At 39.5% G+C, this 23,710-nt stretch overlaps 2 protein-coding genes and 1 long non-coding RNA gene across 16 annotated transcripts in view; 2 read left to right on the top strand and 1 right to left on the bottom strand.

Moving 5' to 3' along the window:
* LG13H20orf202 (linkage group 13 C20orf202 homolog) overlaps positions 1-4,327 on the top strand; it is a 23,508-nt gene extending 19,181 nt beyond the window's left edge. For 3 of the 12 annotated variants that reach the window (XR_012491147.1, XR_012491146.1, XR_012491148.1), the window contains 2 exons: positions 555-1,305; positions 2,236-2,361. Coding sequence is in view for 3 of the 12 variants with exons in the window: in XM_019755179.2 (XP_019610738.2) it covers positions 2,236-2,469 (234 nt within the window). In the remaining 9 variants the exon portion in view is untranslated. Of the gene's footprint in view, positions 1-554; positions 1,306-2,235 lie in introns of all 12 variants that reach the window. The other 9 variants (XM_019755179.2, XM_074317500.1, XM_074317501.1 and 6 more) reach the window with 5 other exon arrangements.
* LOC141568128 (uncharacterized) lies at positions 1,603-12,502 on the bottom strand. The gene is made up of 3 exons (XR_012491155.1): positions 12,234-12,502; positions 12,065-12,138; positions 1,603-1,700 (listed from the first exon to the last, which is right to left on the bottom strand). It is a non-coding gene; the product is annotated as an uncharacterized LOC141568128 (long non-coding RNA).
* The window catches only part of RAD21L1 (RAD21 cohesin complex component like 1), a 26,943-nt gene continuing 15,248 nt past the window's right edge, over positions 12,016-23,710 (top strand). For 2 of the 3 annotated variants that reach the window (XM_074317498.1, XM_074317499.1), the window contains exons 1-8: positions 12,016-12,126; positions 13,951-14,126; positions 15,347-15,476; positions 17,202-17,295; positions 18,986-19,092; positions 20,879-21,049; positions 21,791-21,886; positions 23,031-23,138. In XM_074317498.1, the coding sequence (XP_074173599.1) occupies positions 13,983-14,126; positions 15,347-15,476; positions 17,202-17,295; positions 18,986-19,092; positions 20,879-21,049; positions 21,791-21,886; positions 23,031-23,138 (850 nt within the window). In that variant the 5' untranslated portion in view covers positions 12,016-12,126; positions 13,951-13,982. Of the gene's footprint in view, positions 12,127-13,950; positions 14,127-14,771; positions 15,477-17,201; positions 17,296-18,985; positions 19,093-20,878; positions 21,050-21,790; positions 21,887-23,030; positions 23,139-23,710 lie in introns of those variants that run through there. The other variant, XM_019755180.2, reaches the window with a different exon arrangement.

Below are 23,710 nucleotides of genomic sequence, written 5' to 3' on the forward strand. Positions count from 1 at the left end.
GAATTCAGTGAGATGACAGTATAATTCACGTAGTGTCTGCTTGGCACACCTACATTGGCTATTACAATCCCGACCCAGGGGGACATGGGTCTCTGTCTTAGCCTGGGTCCTCTAGAAAGCAGAGGCTCGCACAAAGATTGGGATACTAAACATTTATTTGGAGGTACACACCCAGAGCAATGAGAGTGAGGGATATAGGGAATGGAGGCAAAAGCTAATGCTATGCCAGGAAATACATTGTGTTACCAAGCTGCCTGCCACTTCAGAAGGAGCCTTAAGGACGCCCAGCAGTGCTGCAGCATGGTTTATCTGGCTGCAGGATTTCTCTGTAGGTGTCGAAGAAGGATCTATACCTTGTGGGAGAGAGAAAGAAGAGGAAATGTATCTGCCCAGCTCATTCCTGTCTCCCATTTCCTGTTGGTAAAGGTCCATCCCAAGGGGCACTAACTCTCCTGAACTGAACTAACTCTCCTGAGTTCTGTTCCTTGGTCTCTGTCAGGATGCCAGGCCTTATGACTCTCTCTGTGGTGTTTTCTCCATGTTCCAAAATACAGGGGTGCCCCAAAGTGCTTTTGGACATCAGCGAAGTGCAAGAAGGAGGTGGTTCAGGGAACCTCAGAAGACACCCAAGGTTTATATTCCAATATCCCAGATTCTCCTTCTGGGGAAGGGCAGACAGGATTGTCCAAAAATGACCTTTCTGGGTTGCCAGGCAACAGATCAGCTGGGACTCCAACCCATCCTCACGCCGGTGGGAGGGGCTGACCCAGTAGGGCTTCTCTTGGGACCAGGGGATGCCAGCCGCAGGAGCTGCAGCTTCTTACAGTCCTCAAGGATCCAGAAGCTGGGCAGCAGGCCTTCCCCATGCTTCTCTAAACACTGGGTGCCCATACTGAACCAAAAGTACCACTTTCCACCCGATAAAGTTCCTTTATCTCACCCCATAAAGAGAAGGAACAAGGCAGGGCAGGGGCAGCCTACCCGGGGCACAGCCTCCCAGGCCCAGGCACCTCTCTGCACATGATGCCCAGACATGGGAGCCTTAAATCTCCTCTTGCTGATTCCTGACTTGTGAACTTCCTAGTCAAGCCTGTTTTTGTTTTATCTCTATTACATGGAATTTGCATGACTCCATAAGGGCCCCTCTGGACCCCAGCCAAGAAGCCCTACTTGACCACCATGGAAGGACCAGCACTCGACAATCACTTTATGCAGCAGAAGGAAAAATCAGTAACACCAATGACTACCATGGATCAATGTGTGGGGAAAGACATCCCTGGGGAAAAACGAGAGGAGTGGGGATGGGTGAGTGAGGATGGTAGAGAGGCCTGAAGAAGCAGTTCTCAAAGCTTTTAGTCTTAGAACCTCTTCACGTTCTTAAAAATTATTAAGGACACCAAAAAGCCCTTATTTATATGAGTTACAGCTATCAATATTGATTGAATCAGAAACCAAAACTGAGAAATTTTTAGCATGTATTTATTCGTGCATTTAAAAATAATAGTAAACTCGTTACATGTTAATAAAATATTTTATTTAAAATAACTGTATTTTTCCAAGAAAATATCTAATGAGAAGAGTAGCACTGTTTTGCATGGTTGTCTCCCTTAACGGAATACAGCTGGACTCTCATATGTTTCTGCATTCAGTCTGATGCCATCTCAGGTCACATAGCTTCTGGAAAACTCCACCGTACACTCCTAAGAAGATAAAAGTGAAAAGGGCAATATTTTGGTGTTGTAATGAAAGTAGCTTTGACCTCACTGACCCCCTGAAAGGACTTTTGGGACCCAAGGGTTCCCTGGATCTTATGCTGAGAATCAGTGTTCCAAAGAGCTGCTGCCTGCCTACAGGGTGTATTCCATTTAACATGAAGTCACTATCATCGTAATACCTACACAATGATTTTTCAGAGTGAAGATTAAAGCATATAGTGGGTTGTAAATAAGAATAATAATATTTAATATTGATGATGGTGATGATGAAAATAATCACAGACCTTGGTGGTTCCCCTCGTCATATTTTACAGTGGAGGCTAATTCATTCAGTCCTCATAAGAGTCTTGAAAGGTAAGTAATTTGCTTTCCACTTTGCAGATGAAGAAACTGAGGCTTTGGTGGACATGGTTTCTGTGAAGTTGTGGTTTATCTCCTGTGAGAAAGTGATGGGAACGGGCTTTCTGGGGAATGTCCAGTGCTCTGCCCACCCGCCTCACAGACTCATTCTCTCTCCTAGGCTGAGATGCAGGTCCAAGACCAGAGGCTCCTGCTCACGCTGAGGCATCTTCACAGTGTCCTGGAGGAGCTGCGTGCTGAGAGTGCACAATGGGAAGACGCAAAGTCCAGCGGAGGGCCATCCCCCACTAGAGCTCGAGCAGGCTCTGAAGGCAGGGGCCACCAGCCCATATCATCCAGGCGGCTGGCCCAGCTCCTCCAAGGCTTAGACAGCAGACGAAGCTCCCTCCCTTAACTGGCTAGAGTTGAGGGGGGCCTTGACCCCTCCCACCACTAGTCAAGCTTTGTGACGTTGTTGGGGGAGAGCTGGAATGGGAATCAGGAAGTTTCTGGGTTCACCTCTGCTCTCATCCATGATGTGTCCCTGGACCCATCACTCAACTTCTCTGTGTTACTCTGTGTTCCTTTTTTGTTGCTTGTCAGCATTTTTGATGAGGCACAAATACAGTATTGGATGTGAACATGTTTTGAAGACACAAACATGCTACATGGCTTCTGGCAAGCACCCTGACAGTAAATCCTATCTTTGGCAGTTTCTCACAAACTGATTATTGAAACAAAGATAGAGTTCAGTGTGTGAGAATGTTCATCTAGTGTTGCCATGGTGAAAAATGGAACCCTGTGTAATGACTTGTTACTTGTTTTCTGGCTTCCCAACAGGCCTTCTTATTCCCCTTTCTCTGAAAGCAACAGACCATGTCACCACCCTGACCATAGGAATGGGCGTGTGATCAGGCCTGCCCAATTCTAATCCATGGTCACCCTAACAACATGATTGGCCTAGTGGGTGAGCATGTGACTCAACACAGCCAATCATAGCCCTTCTCTGGGATTACTAGCTGGATGCTTGTTCTACTGCAGTTGCAAAGCTGAGGCTGCCAGTGGCCTTGTTTCCTTCTAAGTGAAGCAGGCCTGTCTGCAGTAGGAAAGAAAGAGGCTGATCTTCAAAGAGAAGGAGAGAGAGGGCCACATAAGATAAGCCAAGAGGAAGAGTACTTGCTCTTTTTAGTCCCTGGTTTTGGGCCCTCATTCTATGAGTTACTCCTGCATTCTTTCCAGTGACTGAAACCAGTAAATTTCACCACCAACAACCACACACACCAACTTACTTTTGCTTAAGCTGATTTGAGTAAGGTTTCACTCATTTGCAATCAAAGTGGTCCTGAGGAATATAATCCAGATGTTCAAAGAAACAACGGCGGGAAATGATGAAGAAAACAGCATTTCCCTCACTCAGGATTGGCAAGAACAACCCTGTAGCAGCAGGCAACAAGGTTTATGATGTGGCAGAACACTCAGTTGTATGGGGTGCTGGAGTCATAACTTTTAAAAAGTGTATCTGCCTATAAGAAAGATTTTTAAATGGAACTGGTGGGGGGGGGGGGAAGCCATGGTGTTAAGGTAGTCCAATTATTGGTAGGACTTTATATTTTTGAAAATTGACCTGCATGTTGTTAAAATATTGTTTTTATAGCTTTGCAAAAGTAAACCCACTGCACACAGAAGCAAATTTGGGAGGGGTATGTTCTTATGTACAATGTTTGTAGTCAGACTAGCCTGTGATTTTTTTATATAATATTTGATAATATAAAAAAATACTTCTCTATTGATAGCTGAATGCATAAACCAAATGTGATATATACATAAAATGGAATTTCATTCAGCCTTAAAAAGGAAGGAAAATCTGGCACACGCTACAACATGGATAAACTTTGAAGACATTGTGCTAAGTGAAATACCAGTAAGCCAGTCACAAAAGGACAAATATTGTATGATTCGACTTATTTGAGTACCTAGAGTAGTCAAATCCATAAAGACACAAAGTAGAATGGTGGTTGCCAGGAGCTTGGAGAGTGGGGAGTGGGGTGTTGTTTAATGGGTACAGAGTTTCAGTTTTGCAAGATGAAAAATATTTTGGATGAATAGTGGTGGTGGTGATGGCATAACAATGTGAAACCACTTGACACCACTGAACCGTACACTTAAAAATGTGAAAATGGTACCATTTATGTTATGTTATATTTTATCCCAATTAAAAAGAAATAAATACTTAAAAACAACGTGCACTGTGATGCTGGGGCTGGGACCCCACAAACAACATTTCTGTGTTATCTGTGCTCCAGGTGCGAGTTTGTTAGCATTAGCCAATAAGCAGGGTGGGGCTGGAGGGACACCCCAGGGATGGAGGAGGGAGAAAGAACTTGCTTCTTCAGCTTTGTTCTCTGTAGCTTCCTGGGGGCATCCTGTTCCTACGAGCACCACCCAGCAATGCTTCTTCACCTCACAGCAGCCATTCCTCTCCATGACACCAGCCAGCACCAGCTTCTCACGGCACTAGGTCCCGGTCCCCGTGGGGATCCACCAGATGCCACAGCAAGGAAGATACATGTGGAGAGTTACACACTGGCTCTTTGACACTTTAGGCAGGAAGTGATATGTGTCCCTTCCTCCCACAGCCCATTAGCTAGAACATATCATGTGGTCTGTCCCAGGAGGGGGCTGGGACATGTGGGGAACACAGGGAGAGTCTGCTGAGCACCAGGGTGGCAGATACACACTCCATTCTCTCTCAACAGACCAGCTTCCTATCCTGTCAGAGTGTGTCCTCATCAGCCTCCAGCACTGTCTCAGAAGCGTCTCAGGTGCACGTTAGAAATGATAACACCTGGCCGCACCTGGGCCTTCTAAGTCAGAGCTTCTGAGTTGGGGACTGGGAATCAAGTTTACATAACCCTCATCCTCCAAGTGAAGTCTGACAGCCAGGGTTGGAGTCTGTTCTGCAGAGGCCGTCCAACCTTGTAGATTCAGCTTCCTATAACCATGTCTGAGCTTAACTCTCTGCTCTTCTTTCTGTATCTTTTCAGTTTCCACTCCCACCGCGAAAGATATCACTCGCCTGCTATTTCTCTAGGTCAAAATCTATAGAGAGGAAATCTCACTGATCAGCTCAGCTTTTGACACTTGGACACATCATAGGTTGGTTTTCTCCCCCTCTTCCTCTTCCTTTTTCATCACTTCTTCTACCTCTTCTACTCCATCACCATCATCATCAATATGGTAATGTAATGTAGAGATTAGGAATCAGACCCTTGACACTAGACTATCTGGGTTTAACTCCTAGGTCGCTACTTATTAGCTCTGTGACCTTAGGCAAGTAGCATAACTTTTCTTTCTTCAGTCTGCTCCTCTATAGAGTGGAGATAATAACAGAAATTACGTCATAGGGCTATTGAGCAGATACAATGAGTCAACATGTTCCTAGCACATAAATTTTAGCTATTATAATTAATGATAACAGCTACCATTTTTAAACTCAGGATAGTGCAGTGGTTGTAAGTACAGCCTGGAGCCTCACTGCCTATGTTCAAATCCCAGCTCTATCGTTTACTAATTGTGTGCCCTTGGGCAAGTCATTAAATTCTCTGTGCCTCAGTTTCATCATCTGTAGAATGGGAATCATAATATTTTCCCACCTCTTGGGGCCGTCACGAGGAACAAATAAGTTAATACGTGTAAAACATTGACAACAGTGCCTGTCATCTAATGAGGACTGTATATGTGTCATGTAAGCTATTGATTTTCTTTATCAATCATCTACCCTAACTGCCAGCACTACATGAAACACTATAAAGATCTCATTGCACTGAACCCAGTCAGTGGCTCTACAAAAAAAGGGGGGGGTGTAATATTATATCTCCACTTTATAGATGAAGGAATTGATGTTTAGTAGAGCTAAGATGCCCAAAATAACACAGTGAGTAAATGGCCGTGGTGGCATTAAATCTCAGATCTATCGTGTACGTAAGCAGAGCTCTTACCTACCCTAAGATGTTGCTCTTCTGATCAGCAACAGTGGGGGGAGGAGTGCCATGGGAGAGAGGAGGCAGCGAAAATCAGGCTTACATGCCCTTTCCTCTCCTTCTGGTGCAAGAGGATCTCTGTGCATTTCTCTGTGAGGAAAAGAAACTCAAAGACATCTCTAAGACCACACCCTCTGAAATCACCATAGTAATAGGGAAGAACAGAATCTGGGTGTCCCCAATGGTGCACCCCTTTCCCTGCTCCCAGTATATCTTGAACGCCAGTTCATAGATGGAATGTCTTCCCTGCCTCTTCCTGTCCTTCCTTTGCCCCCCAGGCCTGAGCTCTGCTCCTATGTCACTGGGCCAAAGTCAGTTTCACTGGGTCAAAATCAAGGTGTTGGCCAGGCTGTACTCCCTCCCAAGACTGTAGGAGAGAATGCATTGCTGGCCTCCTCTAGCTTCTGGTGACTGCTGGCATTCCTTGGCTTGAGGCCACATCACTCTGATCTCTGCCTCTGATTTCACATTGCCTTCTCCTATGTGAGTAATATCTCCTTCTGCTTTTCTTTTGCTGAGAACACATGGAATTGTACTTGGGGCCCACCCGGATAATCCAGGATAATCTCCCCATCTTAAAATCTTTAATCACATCTGCACAGATGTGCTCCCTTTTCTCCATATGAAATAACATTCACAAATTCCAGGGGTGAGGATGCAGGGGTCATTTTTCAGCCTAGCAGAACAGGTGATCAACAAAAGGAAAATTCCCTCTCATTCCTTCTGGAAATCAGTCTCTGGCCAATATGCAGGGCTAAGAAGAATTTTATATAGCTGAAGATGACCTTGGGCCTTGTCAGAAGAAGGAGGCCACATAGTTATTGAACCTTTACTATGTGTAGATACCAAAACATATCATCTGGCTAGGAAATGTGTATTAATATTCCCATTTGTCAGAGGAGAAAACAGGCCCAGTTTCTGACACAGAGTTCCTAAAACATTTGTAGTTTCCTAAGTGATAAGAGCACAAGGAGTATCTCTTGTTCTAACATTTGTCTTTGACCCATCCCTGACATGGGGCTCCTAAAATGCTTATAAATTCCTAAGTGATAAGAACACTGGGAGCATCTTTTGTTCCCTTGTTCTATTGACACTGAGCAGGTTCCTGGGTGGCTCCTGAATGGGGACTGGTCATCAGAAAGACCAAGCCATGATTAGAAGCTTGGAATTTTCAGCTCCAGCCCCCCCGCCCCCATCGTCTAGAGAGGATTGAAGGGCCAGAAGTGGAGTTAATTGATCGTGCCTATGTGAGGAAGCCTCCAGAAAATCCCAATAGTAGAGGGTTCGGGGCTCTTCCAGGTTGGGGATCACATCCACATACCAGGAGGGTGATGTACCCCAGGAGGGTGTAGATGCTCTACTGCATTGGGGACCCTCCCAGACCATGTCCTATGTATCTTTTCATCTGGCTGTTTATCTGTATCCTTTAATAAGCCGATAAAGGTAAGTGTTCCCCTGAGGTCTACGAGCCACTCTAGCAAATTAACTGAACCAAGGAGGGAGTCATGGGAACCTACGATTTGTAGCCAAGTCGGACTGAATTGTGGGTAACCTGGGGACCTGCTGCTTGTGATTGACGTCTGAAGTGGGGTGGGAGAAGTCTTGTGAGACTGAGCCCTTAACCCGTGGGATCTCCAGGTAGATAGGGTCAGAACTGAGTTAAGTTGTAGAACACCCATCTAGTGGAGAATTGCTTGGTGTGGGGAAAACCCTCACACGTTTGGCGACCAGAAGTGTCACAAGTGAAGTGCTCTGTGTAAAAGTAAAGGAGAAACACACAGGAGGAAAAGACGAGGTTTTTCTATTCAGGCCTAAAGAGCAATGGCCAAGGAAGCAAAAGCAGGACTGTTTGAGAGCAAATTAAACTGGTGGCTCAGAGTTTGGTATTTGACAAATGTTTTTGCGTCCCTTACCAAATGCTATCAGACTTGGGTAACTACTTTGTAGATGGGCGCCACCTGGTGTCCATGCAGAGTAATTCTTCCGGAAACTTGCCTGCTCTGGTGATAGGACTGGCTCCTACACCATCTGCTTTCCTATTGTGGGACACCTTATTGGGATGGCCAAGGAAGATAAGGCTTTCTGGCCCTGGAAATTTGGGTTTGAATTTCAGCTCTGCCCCTGACTGAGTGACCTGGGGCAAGTCACTTCTCTGAGCCTCCATTTAACCATAACTCAAAAATGAAAAGGACACCTCTCAGAGCTGTGAGATCTTGGTAAAGTGTAAACTGGCAATAACTGGAGGCAATGGATAGAAGCATTTTATGCATTTGAACAGGCTTGGATTCATTTTTTAAAAAATACTTATTGTGCACTTGGTGTATGCCAGCCTCTATTCTGGATGTAAAAATGTAGCAATGAATCAAACAGACAAAATTCATGTTTTCATGTAGTTAACATTCTAGCATTCCAGTTTCTGAATCATTCATTCATTCATCTACAAATATTTTTCTAATACTACTATGTGCCAGGCACTTTCCTAAGCAGTGTGCACAGAGGGACTCCAATATGGCGAGAGCAGAGGGAGCCAGAAGAACTGGGTTGGGAAAGGACAGGACCAGGATTTTGTGGGGGCTGAAGCTTTTAAAATTTAGGGTATTCTTTTCTTAAAGAAAAAGAATACAAACTCATAGATATGAAATTCAGTTAGAGGAATTTTTTTTAGAATGACAGAAGAAATAACAGATTACAAAATGTTAAAAGCTGACAAATATAAACATCATACAATCTAGAGATAACACAATATTTGTATTAATTAGCTGCATGATATATAGGTCTATAATAATTTTCTTTACATTTTTTGCTATATATTCTTTGATCATCTAGTGATAAGACAATGACTTTTGTCTTTCTATAAAGATATAATGTAAAGAAGATAATTTGGTCTTTACAAAGACTGATTAGCTTTTTGTGGATAGTTTAAACAATTTTCTTTAAGTTGTAAAGCTTAAATGCCATGTTCATTTTCAGGATTATTGTCAAATTTGGGACAACCTTTAAGTTGTTCATATATAAGCTGTAACTCTTGAATAGTGACTAATTTTAAGTACTCTTTAAGTTGACAGCACATTGACCATTTTATTGTCAATTTCCCCCCAAAAAAGATTAAATCTTCATCCATGTCAGTATTTCATGTCAAATAAGTGAGAAATTTAAGTCTGTACCCAATGTTTTTATATAATTCACTCCTTTTAATTAATTAGATTATCAAACAATCCAAGTCTATTTGTTATTTTGATTTGAAATGTGCTTATTCCTCTCAATGAATTACTACTTTTGTTATGATCCACAGGTCATTTCATCTGTAACCACCAGACATCGTTAGGGCAGAAATGCTAAGGAAGACATGACCCAATACAATGAGATCATAAGACACGCAACTTCCCACATGGATGTCTAGCTGTTTGTAATATTGCCATATGTTTACCCCATGACCTACAAATACAGGACTCTGACTTCTCTAGTTTGTGCAATTCCTACTAGAAAGGAAGAAAAAACATGCAATGCACTTTTAATTATATATGCTGTACTGCCAAATATATTTCTGACAGGAAAGGACTCCTGCTTTAACTAGGCTTTGCTGAGAGCCAAATCCTCTGCTTACGGTTTAGCATGTCTGATGATTGGGAGAATTTTCTGTAGACTAGCTTCTGGCTCTGTATGTTTCAGATCCTGTTTCCCACCCACTATCTACATACTCCTGAAGCTGGGCAATAAGACAACGTGTGACCCAGCACCTCCGTGTCACAGTGCAGGGTGAACCAGCACAGTGGGCAGGAGGAGTCCTCCTGGGAGCCATTCCTGCACTGAGGTGGACAGCAATGACATTCCTATAGATGGACGTGACGGTTAACCATATAAGTGAATCCCTCTTGTCTTGTCTTTTTGAGCAAACTACAATATACTGGGTGGCTTAACCAACAAACGTTTCTTTCTCACAGAGGCTGGAAAGTCCAAGATCAAGGTGCTAGCACATTCAATGTCTGGTGAGAACCTGCTTCCTAGTTCATAGACTTCAGTCTTCTCTCTGTCCTCACGTGGCAGAAGGGGCAAGGGAGCTCTCTGGGGTCCCTTTTATAAGGACACTAATCCCATCCATGAGGGCTCTGCCCTCATGACCCAAGCACCTCCCAAAGGCCCACCTCCTAATACCATCACATTGTGGGTTAGGATTTCAACATATGAATTTTGGGGAGACACAACCATTCAGTCCAAAACTTCTCGGAACCTAAATTAAATGGACACCTAACTTAACTCTGCCTTAGCTGCATCTTTCAGGCACGCCATTGCCACCACCAACACAGTGTGATAGAGGGAGTTGGAGTGGAAAGATAGATCGATCTTAAAGGATTATAAATATCTTAATTCTGCCATGTTTACAAAAAGATGGCCAGGTGAACAAATTGCTATGTTTCTCCAAGGGTCTCTGAGGAGCCAATGCAAGCAAGGGCCCTGAAACTGAAGAATCATTATTGTCAAGAGAAATCCACACATATGAAATGAAGCTAGAATAATAAGTACGGGGGAGACCATATAGAGCCCTGTAGCTGTTAGGAAGTTTGTGTTTTACTTTAAGAGCAACAGGAAGACGTAAAGGGCTTTCAAGGGTGAGGGCAGAGGGTAAAATGATTTGATTTATATTTTTTCCAAGACCCCTCTGGCTTCAGTGTGAACAATGGGCTTAAGGGAGGCAAGTGACATGAAGAGGACTGCTGAAGAGGCTGTTGGAGATTTTTCAGGAGAGAGGTGGCTTAGATGAAGGTGGAGTGAGTAGTGGATAAAGTCATATTTGAAGGTGGAGTGATGGGCTTGCTGATGGATTGATATTACGGTAGAGGTGAGGTTGGCAACAAGGGTGTCTCCCAGAGAGCTGCTGAGTGGTTGCGGTGACACTGTTCCCTGAGGTGGGAAAATGGGAGCTAAACCTGAGTTTGAATCCTGTCTCTACCATTCCCAACTATGTGACCCTGCACAGGTTGCTTCTCTTCTCTAGGCCATATCCTCATTGCAAAAGGGGAACTACTTTGCGAGGTTGTTTGAAGAGTAAATGAGACAAGGTATCAGCAAGGAACCTGGGACCTTATCAATAACCTATATATTAGATGCCATTGCTGTTTCAAGATTTATTTGTATTTACTATGACACTCAAGGAAGGAAGCCAGCTTTGGATCCTTATGCTCTAGTATGATTTTTCTTATGTCCTAGCAAATGCCTTTGGTTATTGAAAACTGTGATATTCCAGACAGGAAAATGTTTGCTGTCTCCAAAGTGTGGGTCAATGTAATGGTCTTTCTAATAACAACAGTAATAATAGCTAGTACTTATTGAGCATTTATTATTGCTAGGCTCTTTTACATGCATCATCTCATTTATCTCTTACAATACCTATGGCACTTTTATTATCATCATTTCCATTTTGTAGATGAGAAAAACTGAGGCTCAAGGAATTAAATAACCCCCTTAGCTAATAAGTAGAAGAGATGAAACTCCATCCTAGAGATATTCAGAGACCAGGGAGAGGGGTCAGACATTACCACCTTTCACAATGGTTCTGTGGGGGCCCGGGCTGGTCCTCTGTCATCCTCCTGCACCAGTGAAGTCCAAGGTCAGAGAACTCCAAGAGCGCAAGCATCACGCGGGTGACTTCGCGTTAGGACGGTAGTGCCTTGTCCCGTCCAGTCCCCTTTCCGTCCCTCCCCTCGCCTTGCTGGGTCCTTGACCCACTGCCCCCTTAGCCCCGCCCAGCCCCTGACGATGCACCCCTGCTCCTTCTCCTGCAGCCCCCGCCCCTCGTCCTGCGCTGCCTAATGCCCCGCCCCTCTCTCCCACCTCTCCTTTGCCCCGCCCATCCACTGCCACTCCGCCCCTTCGGCCCGCCCCTCGACCCTCCCCGCCCCGCCCCTCGTCCGGCCGCGCATTCGCTGACGCCCCGCGGCTGGGAGCAAAGCACCTCAGACCCCACACGCTTACCGGACCACTCCTCTTCGCATCCCCCTCCTCGGACGCACCTCTTCTTAAACCTGGCGCTGAAAGTAGGGCGCAACCTGAGGGACCGGGCGGGATCTGAGGGCTGAAGGCGGGCTGAGTGATGGGCCCGCGGCCCCCAGCATCCCGGCACGCGCCCCGCGGGGCTCCTCACCTTCGTGAGTCCTGCCTGAGGGAGAAACGCCGCGATCCGCAGCCCTCCCTGGGCTGGACGCGCGGCCCGGAATCTCCTCCTCCACACTGTGGGGAAACTGGCGCTTTTGGTCGACCCTCTGGCCTCAGTTTCCCTCTCTGAGCAGCGTGCCTTGAATTCTGAGGAGCCGTCTGTGGAGGGAGCTCTTGGCGTCCCTGTGCTTGGCGCTCGCTGTCTTCTCAGCCCGGGACAGCCCCTGCCCCAGCACCTTCCTTTTCGTCTCCCCCAGTTTGCTCCCCTGAAGGAGCTCGCCTGCCTCGGCCCTCTCCCGGAGCATCCCCGCCTGATCCGCCTTCGCCCCTTCCTCCTGCCTCCGGCTGCCATTCACCCCGCGCCTCACCACTCCTTCCCTGGGGCCCTTCTCGAGTTAGCCCATCCCTGGCTCTTAGGCCCGTGCGTTAGCGTTAGCTTTACTTTGCACGGAGGAAATTCAATCTAGAAATCACCCTCAGGACTTTTGGGGGTTTTGTGGGGGGGGGAGGGGGCGGGAATACTCAAGAAAATCAATGTCTCAGGAATATCAAATCACAGGTTTTTTTTATTTCTTAAAGTATGTTACTAATCATAAAGTACATTAAAAAGATAAATTGGAATTTACTCCAAGATACCAAACACACGGAATAGAAAGGAAGAAAGTGGGAGACACAGCCCACAAACATTAAAATCTCTAGCTCCAATTGGGGAATGTGGTTTGGTAGATTGCGTAATCTTTCTTTTGGGCCCTATGATTTCACTCTTGGGGTGGAAATGGACATTGATCAAAGTTAAGCTAAATTGTTAATTCTGTGGCTAATTTTGTCTTTTGTTCATTTTGGCTCAATTTCCTTTTTTCTCAGAACTTTAAATAGAAAAGGAATAAAAAAGCTTTTATATAGTGACAGTTTAAGATTGCTTGTATGTGAGCAATAATTTGATTCTTCTCTAGAAGTCAGCCACACTATTATGACATCCCTTTACTTAATAATGGAGCCTTTTGATATTATTGAGAACAGTACAATTTGTAGAAATGTGTATAACTTCTTTGTTTATGTTTTAAGTGGTTTTCTTTTACCACTCTTATTTCAAAACATTTTAATTTGATTCTTTTTTCCTTTCTTGCCTTCTGATTTTTTCCTTATAGTTTCTTGTTTTTTGACTTTTTTTCCACTTTATGGCCCTTTGAAGTTCCATTATTTTAACTTCAATAATTAACATATTGTTGATAAATCAGAGTATCTTGAAGAGAACAAAGAAATTCAACACTTGGATGTAAATCAAAGATCCAACACTTCTCAAATTCTTAAGTTTTAGAAAAGAGGTGACCTATGTTGAGTTTTCTTAGTTTTGTCCACCTTTTCCTGTTCTATGGTTTTTTTCCCAGTTTCCATCTCCTGTTTTTCCCAGGCTTCCTCCTTTATTTGACCATGTTAATAAGAGAACTCAAATCCTTTATAGCGTAAAATAAGTAAATATAAAAAGCAATCAGTGATCAGGATACATTTAAACCAGGTGTGGTTCACAATCTAATAGATCTCTGTCATTAGTTTATCATTTTGTATTTTAAATGTTTCTTATATAATTTGAATTGAATAATACATTGAACTAGAAGATAATCTGAACGTTATTTTGTAAAATTGATGAAAATAGCACTAAAAAGCTTTTGTAATCAATTTTAAATATCTTTTAATGTTCTCTCTAGTTCATGAAATACAACTAAGAAATACAGGCAACATGTTCTACACACATGTGCTTATGAGTAAGCGAGGGCCATTGGCCAAAATCTGGCTTGCAGCTCACTGGGAGAAGAAACTCACAAAGGCTCATGTATTTGAATGTAATCTAGAGATAACCATTGAAAAAATTCTTTCACCTAAGGTATGTTATTGGTTAAAATTATAGTATGTATTTGCCTATGGAGAGGAAAGGAATTAAAATACATTATATCATGAAACACATTTCCAAGGAAGTTTTACTTCTCAAATGGTCTTCTCTCTTAATTCCTATAGCATTTATTGTGTGTGTATATATATATATATATATATATATATATATATATATATATATATATGTATATGTATATATACATAATATATTCAGACAATATATATAATATATATAATATTATATATACTCAGACTATATATAATATATTCAGACAATAAATGCTATAGGAATATATATACTTGTATAGGTTTCTGTTGGCAATAATAACTGTTTTATATTTATCATAAATAGATTGGACCCTGAAGGATAAAGGCCATGTTTTATTCATATTTTATAATCCTTTCTTTTTCCCTAACAAAATATACATAGTAGGTAGCAAATAAGTATGTCTTAGAAAAATTAGTGAATGGATGAAGAGAGTAGAAAGAAAAAAGGAGGACTGAGTATAAATCAATGAAAATATATATGAAAACATTTAATAAACAATAAAGCACTATGTTCATTATGAAAACTATAACAAGCTATTAGAATTTGCATTAAAATATTTAAATATTTTTATAGGTTAATTATTTTTCTGCTTGAGAAAAGGATGTATTATAATTGAAAATCTACCATGTTTCAGACACTGGACTAGACTTTATGTTCATTAGTTTATTTAATCTTCACAACAACCCTAAGAGCTTCTTTTAGGTTCAGGGAAGTCTGGTAGTTAAGACTATTTACTTAATCTTAAGTAAGTTGGTCAAATTTAAATTTAATTCCTGCTCCATCTCTTAATAGTTGTGTTACTTTGGCCATGCTACTTAACATATCTGAGTCTCATTTTTTTCTTCTTTAAATAGAGGTTGTTGTCAACCTTAAATTAATATATCAAAAGCCCTTAGGACAATGCCTGGCACAAAATAAGTATATAATAAGTGGTAGTCATTATTAATTAATTGAAGTTCAGGAAGTTTAAATGACTCAGCCTCAGCAACTGAGCCAAGGTTTGACCCCAAGTCTGCCTGACTGAAGATTTTATTTTCCCATGAAACCGATGATAGCCTACCTCACTTAAACGCCACATTCAATTATCTTCATTGAATAAGAACAAAAGTTAACCATTTTACATCTAATTTTTAATATTCTAATACTTTAAAAATTATTGAAAGGTGAAAATTGCACTTCGAACTTCAGGACACCTTCTTTTGGGAGTTGTTCGAATCTATAATAGGAAGGCAAAATATCTTTTGGCAGACTGCAGTGAAGCATTGCTTAAAATGAAGATGACATTTCGCCCAGGTATATGTGCAATATTGATTTGTCTTATTCATCTCGGTTCCCTTTTGCATTTTTATTTTGGGTTGAATCTTTTAATTGGCGGCACTCTGTATTTACAGGGTGAATATAGTGAATGTAAACTTTCTTTTGACTGAGTCTAAGTTTCCATGATTAAGGACAAATTGCATTCTTTCCCTTGCTCTTTTCCTGTGTTTGCAAGGAAAGGTTTTGCTTTCAAAAACTTGTAATGTTTCTGTGTATGTACATAAGCTACCACATTTGTGTAAGAAACGCTGATATTCAGTTTTAATAGGTCGCTTAGTTTGCCATATCTGTTTTTGCCTTTTTGAGATAACTTAGAAATAGTATGATTGACAAAACCTAGATATCAATAATTGTCATTGTTTTCATAATTCTCAAGACTAAATGCAAGCTATTTATGAAGTATTATAGAAATTCTCTAGGCATTCCAAAGTGCTGGAGATTTATATATACCGTGTTTCCCCAAAAATAAGACCTAATCGGAAAATAAGCCCTAGCATGATTTTTCAGGATGACCTCCCCTGAACATAAGCCTAATGCGTCTTTTGGAGCAAAACTTAATATAAGACCCGGTCTTATTTTGGGGGAAACACAGTACCATAAATATAATGCCTTCAAAATTTAATTTAATTTTAATTTTAAGACATTAATCATTTTCCATCTTGTATTATGGTTATTTGGGTACAGGCTTTTCCTCTCACATTAGTCTGCAAGGTCCTTGAGGCAACATCTTTGTCATATTTATTTTCTGAATTTCTTGTAGTACTTTTCTTAGTGTCTTGCACATACTATTCCCTCGGTTAATATTTGTTGAATCAGGGTTGACAGAGTTTTTTTCTTTATTTAAAATATTTGTAGAATCTCTAGGTAGATTCATAATGATATCTAATATGATTCATTTGTTGATTATTTCCACATTGTTCATTATATATTCTACAAATATTTATTGAGCTCATACTTTGTGTGAAACACCATGTAAGGTTCTGGGATATAAGGACAAACAAGACAAATAAGATCCCTTTCGGTCTGGTGAGGACATCAGGTAATAGAAAAGGTTTACAATAATTATTGCAATCTAAAATTGTTATAATAATTACAGATTGTGATTATGCTATGAAGGAATATAAAAAGAGTACTACAACAGAAAATAACAGCAAAATTTATTTTAGTTAAGCTGGTTAAGAAAAACATTTCTGAGAGGATAGAATGTAGCTCAAACTTGAAGAATGAGAAATACCCAGCCGTGTAAAAAGTCCCTGAGGGAATAGCATTCTGGGCAGAGAGAACTGCAAGAGCAAAGGTCTTGAGGTGGAAAAGTGCTTGACTTGTTCGGGAAACAAAAAGGCCAGTATGGCTGGAGTATAGTGATTGAGAGAGAGAGTGTCGTTTGATGATGCCGATAGGTTTGTAGGGCTACAGAAGCCCTGATTAGAAATTGGGATTTTATTTACATGCACTGGGGATGTCATTGAATCATTTTAAGCATGGGAGTGATCTGATCTGATTTTGTGTTCAAAATATCACTCCGGCTGCTTTTTAGAGCATGGACTGTAGAGGGCCAGGCGTGGATACAGGGAAACCAGTTAGGAGACTAAACAGTAGTCCAGTGAGAGAAAGTTTCACTTAAATAAAAGAGATTAGGTGGGAGTTTCTCACTTATATAGCATCATTGCTTATTGGATGTGGTGTTTTTATTGTTTTTAGGACTAGTTGATCTTCCAAGAGAGAATTTTGAAGCAGCTTACAATGCTATCACACTGCCAGAAGAATTTCATGATTTTGACATCCTGAATGTGAAGTAAATTATTTTATTTATTTTCCTTCAGTTTGATTTTCTTGATACTATTGTTTTGATCTTCAGATTTCATGAACGCGAATGGAATGTAGTTAACAACTGGAGTAAACATGCAATTGGCAAAGACTTAATTTAGTGTGAAATTTCTAAGTACTACACCAAAAATGTATCATTATATTTGCTGAATGTAGTTTGCAAATTGACAGAATATTCATTCGTGCATTCAGCAAACATTTATTGGATGCCTTCCATATGCCAGACACTGTTGTAGGCACTGAGGAGATGGCAATGAATAAAGCACAGCTCCTGGCCTCATGAATGTTACATTTTAGTTGGAATAGACAGATAATAAACAAATAAATAAGTAAATATACAATATGTCAGGAGACGATCAGCATTATGAAGATAAATAGAAAATCAAATAAACAATAGAATGGTCAGGAAAGGCTTTTCAAATAAGTTCAGAGCAGAAACCTGAAGGAGGTGAAGGAACAAATCGTTCAGTAATATGAGGAAGAATGTTCCAGGTAGAGCAGGTGGAAAGGCCGTCAGGCAGAGCGCATTAGACATTTTCAAGGAACAGCAAGGAGGCAGGTGAGATGAGTGGAGTAAGTGAGGGTCCGAGTGAAAGGAAATGACGTCAGAGAGGTAGCGGGGGATGCAGAGGATGTAGGGTGTTGCAGGCTACAATAAGGACTTCTATTTTACTCAGATAAGGAGCACAGGAGGGTTTGTGAATAGAAGAGAGACTGATTTGATTTGATTTCAACGTGCTCCCTCTGGCTACTTACTGTAAGGGGGAAAGGGAGGAAGCAGAGAGTGTGAGAAGATTACTGCAGTAAGAAGGGCAGGTGAAAGATGGCAGCGTCCATGATGGGTTCTCAGCCTTCATTTTATCAAGGTGGTAGCATTCAAATTATGGATATATTTTGAAGGCAGAGCCAATAGAATTTGATGGTTGTATATGGCTTTAAGTGAAAGATGGAAGTGAAGGATGATTATATGATTTTTGGCATGAGAATGGAGTTACCACTTAATGATAGTATTAGGATAACTAGGGAATGGCATGTTTAAGAGGGGCAGGGTGAAGGAAGTCAATTAGGTTTTGGACATATGTTTTGAGATAACTGTTACATATCCAAGAGGAGTAGGTAGGTAGTTGAATATCTGCATCTGAGATTCAGGAAAGCTGTCTGGATGGAATATATAAATTTAGGAGTTGTGTGTATATAGATGGAACTTCACCCACAAGGCATAAGAGATCCCCAAGGGAGTGAGTGTACATTTGAGAGACAGAGGTCTGAGGACTGAGTGTTAGGTTAATAGTCTGGGAGATGAGGAAGAAGTAACAAAGGAGATGGATAAGGAACAGCCAATAAGGTAGGAAGAAAATCGAGAAAGTAGTATCCCAGAGGCCAGGAGTAGAAAGTGTTCCATGAGGAAGAAAGTGAACATCTATTTCAAATGCTATTGGTTAGGGTAAATAAGATAAAGACTAAGAATTAACCATTAGATTTGACAACCTGGAGATCGTATTCGTGTATGATAAACTAGTGTTTATACATAATACTATTGAGAAAATAGGTTTCCTTTATTTTTATAAAACCTATTTTTGTTGTTGTGGTTTTGCAATATACTGCAAAATCATTGTGTTTTATTCATACATATTCCCCAATCTTATATTTTTCCATAGTGCTATTGATATTTCAGAACAATTTACTCTGAACCAAAGCAAACCAGAAGAAATCACACTTAGAGATGATTATGGCAATGATCTACTTTTCCAAGCTGGGAACTTTGGTGAGAATATTTGAGAATTTTAAATTACAAGTCATAATCAATTATATTTGCATTTTAAAATTGAAACAATGCCATTAGAAATAGCTATTTCTGTGCCAGTAGAAATAGCTTTAGAATAAATCTTTTGATGTATAAGTGTAAATTCCACCCCCCTCCCCAATGATTTTTGTCCTTGCCTTTTTCTAGTTTATGTAACAAGAGCATGTTCTTAGTAGACCAGCAGATATGGGTGTTGTCTGGGTTTTCTCTGTTGACTTGCTATGTGATATTGGGCAAATTATCCTAACTTCTCTGAACCTTATTGCCCTATCTGTAAAATTGGGATACTATTAACAACATCACAGGATTATTTCTCTTATTCCTTCCTTTAATCTTTTCCATCAATAAGTAATTTTCTCTCCCTAAAAACGAACTCAAACGTAATGTCCTCCAAATGTTTAATATTAATCCATTCTATTTTGTATTGCAATGTAAGATTGAAGGCAATGATTATTTCATCTTTTTTTTTTTTTGCGTAGTCTCAGTTCTTGTGAAGCTCAGTGCTAAGACTATAGTGTCTGTTCACAAATGTTATTATTATCTTATTGACCAAGGCTGATTTTTTTTTGCAAGGGTGGGGAGCTATCACCTAGAAGATGTGAACATATTTTTAGCTCTTTTTGAAAAAATTAGTCTTTTCTATTAAGCAAATGTTTAGTCCAGCACAATGAAGTTTGCCTTTTTCAACCCTTACTTTCTAGAAGATGTGTGCCTATGGAAGAATTTTCAGTACAAATGATACTGCATGATTTTCTTTCTGACTTGCACTAACATGGTTGGTAGAGGGCAGGATGAAAAGACCAACCTCTGAGGCTCTGGGGTTTCAGACTCCTGGACTCAGAGATTCAAACCCAAGGATGGGAAAGACTATGCATGGGCTGACAGCCAATCTGGAAGCAGCCAGTTTGAAGCAGGGAGTTTATTTTATCTGTTTCTGTCAGTGTCTTGGGAGTTTTCTCTCCTAAATCTCAATTTGGCAAAATATTTCACCAGCCAGAATTCTAACACTGATACTACCACTGTCTCTGCTAGGTTCAGATCCTAACTCTGTCATATATTAGGGTGTGACTATGTACATGTCACAAAACCTTTCTGTGGTTGTGTTTCCTTGTCTGTACAATGAGTATTATAATAATATCTTCTATTGCATAATATAATACACATAATAAGCATTCAGTTAATGTTAGCTGACCAGTTTTTGACTTCTTTACTGCTGTATTTCCAACTCTTAGCATATTGCCTAATACCCAGTCATTCAATAAGTATTTATTGAATGAATGTTGGAAACCCATTCTTTAATACTTTACCCACCTTTCCATTCCCAAGAAGGCAGATATGCTCCTTCTTTTCCAAACTCCCAATATGAATAAATAACACAAGCAATTATCCTTGAAATAATATGAATAATACTTGATCAAGCAGAACATGACCTACCTAAAGTAGAAGAATCATTCCACTGCCAATAATAACCTTCTGTGAAATTATTAAACTGTACCATGACTAAAAACTCTATCCTGATGTTTGGCTTTTTTTTTTCTTATTGTATTGGAAAAAGCATTAGACTAGAAATCCAGTCTCCACTGATTAACTGAGTGACTTTAGTTTAATAATTCAAAAAAAGTTTTTTAGCTCTCATTTTCCTTATCTGTAAATTGAGTAGGACTATATAAGATGATATCTGAATTTCCTTCTAACCCTAAAATTCTGTGTTTCTCTAAGTCAGCATTAATGATATATATTTATTTAGGGGAGGAATCTGAAATTCTTAGAAGACATAGCTTCTTTGATGACAACATATTGCTGAATTCCAGTGGCCCTTTACTCGAACATAGTTCTGAAAGCCTCAATGGAGAAAAATCTCTCCTCTATAACACTGGAGACGGATTTGGAGATGAAGGGACTGCAGGACAAATGATTGGTATGCTCTCTGGTTCTACAGAAATTGGATATTTATTTCATCAGATTACTATAATGTATTAGTAGATTTATTAGATCAAACTAAAATATAAGGTATGCTTATATGTCATACAAATCAACACATTTTTTACACAAGTTTTCAAAGTTTATGGAATATTTAAACATTTAGGTCTAAGTAAATAGCCATGTGTTTAAACATATTTTCCGTGTAGGTTGTGAAATACTGCTTGTTTTTATTTTTAAAAATTCCTTATTTTTAAAGGGGAAAGAGTGAGATTAGAATATTCCTCACAAAATATACTAGGTCATACACTAAAAAACATTGCTTTCTTTAACAGAAATTGTGGGACAGCTATTCTAAAGGATCTACCTAGCATTTAAATTATTATTTTATTTTTATATTATGATATTATAAAGTAATCATAAAAATAGGGTAGACAAAAACTAGGAAACTCAACTTTGTAACAAGGATATTATCTTGATGTTAGTTTAGTAAATATTTCCTGAAATTAAACACCTAAAAATAGATTTTTAATAAAGGAAAGGAAATTAAATATATAAAATTCTATGTTATCCTGCAGGAAATGTGATAGTCTATGTAACCAATTAAACTTAATTAAATGTGGTTCATTTATATTTTTTTATCCCTTCACAATTCCTTGCATACAATAATGTCAATAAAGCTTTAGTGAAAAAATGATACATTCAACTCTGATGAAAAATATTTATTGTGTTTTTCAAGACAATCTATTGCAAGATGATGAGACTATCCTGTTAGAAGACATGCATTTGAACAAAGAAATTTCTCTGCCTCCTGAGCCTCCTGATACTATAGTGGGTATGTTGAAATTTCCTTTGTGTGGAAAGTGAACAGATGCTAATATTCAGTTTAAACCTCAGAACTTCTGGCTTTAAGTAGCAATGTATTATAGTGAAAGGTAATAAAAAATGTTCCTCAAACTCTCTTAGTCTGACTCCAGACAATGTAAAATAGGAAACTTTGTTCTGAGAAAGATACAATAATGGTCATTTAACCAGGAACAGGTTTATTTGGTATGAGAGCACATTAAATTCTCTGCCAAAATACTGTGCTTTTGAATCATTAAATTAATATACTTTACATGGTAAAAACGTCATTAATGTTTGACATTAATATGGTTATTAATTATTAATATTAATACCATATGAATATTAATATGGTTTGGCAATCTATATACAATTTAAGAGAAATTACAAGTGGAGGGATATTTTCTACTTCAAATTCATGTGAAGGTACCTCAAATGATTTGAGGTCTTTTAGTCTGCTTTTTTTTTAAGAATTAAAAGTATGATTAGCTCCATTTTGTTTCTTCACTCTTTTTAAGGTTAGATTTGCTTTCTAACACCATAGTAGAAATTTAAAATGTGAAAAGACATGGGCAATACAAATTTATATATGGTTCTTTATGGGTCAACTAATAATTAAATGATTTAACAGAATGCAAGTTTTTTAGCAGACATGTAATCAGATTTAAGTCAGTCATTTATTATGGTTGGTACCACTGCTTTCACTTGACTGTGACTCGAGTCACAGTCACATCGAAGTCTGGCCTTGTATGTCACGTGTGCAAAAGAGAGTGATGCTACTTGACGCACCTGGATATTGGGGGTCCCAGACCATAGAAATCTGAGTCTCTTCAACTCTATTAAATACATAATTCTAAGAATTCATATGTGGTTCTTTTGCTAACTTATTTATTAGCAAAATAAATCTCCAGTTAGTTTACCTTTTACTTCAATTCTCATATAGTCCTTTAGTTTGTAACGTAACTGTTTTGTATATATATACATATATATTATATATATATATATATACATATATATATATATATATATATATATATATATATATATATATATATATAAAATTCCTTTTATATATATATATATAACTGTCTTTTTTTATATATACATATAATTCCTTCGGTGACGTGGATTAATAGAACCAAATAATCCAGAACATATATGTCTACCTGAAAATGAAAAAATGGATGCAACCACATTATCAAAAGAAGAGGAAATATTTATCCTTGATCCAATTGATGCTTCAGGTCAGAGACGTTCATGCATTTATTTTTATTTTTGACACCTACTGTCTTATTTACTGTTGAATGTGTGAATAACCTATGAAATATTTTAGGAGGTGGTCAATCTAGTAATAACATTTGTCGTATAATAGGGGAAGAGTGTGAAGGAAATTTGAGATGGTCCTTTCATTATATTCAGCCTGGTCAAACCATGGTCGTATTTCCAGCTTGGGAAACTGAGTTCAATTCTAATTATTATTGAGCCATTACTCAGTGTTGGGCACAGAAATGAAGAAGACATAGTTCCTGCTTTTAAGAAGTTTACCTTCTGATCAGGAAATAAATAAACATACAAATGAATATAAAATAAGGCAGAATAAAAGGATTTGTAGAAAGGCACTATTTCCTCTAACGTTTAATCTCAACCATGTTTTTAAAAATAAACAGTAAATGTGAATCTAATATAAAACTAGACCTTTTAAGAACATCCTAGTTTTAAGTAGTAGAATTGATGGGGATTTTAGTTTATAAACTCAGGCATGCAAGGAATAAAGCATTCCATTTTTTTTCTTTACTAAATTCAACTCTGACCCTCT

Source organism: Rhinolophus sinicus, linkage group LG13 (assembly GCF_036562045.2).
Source record: "Rhinolophus sinicus isolate RSC01 linkage group LG13, ASM3656204v1, whole genome shotgun sequence".
NCBI lineage: Eukaryota > Metazoa > Chordata > Mammalia > Chiroptera > Rhinolophidae > Rhinolophus > Rhinolophus sinicus.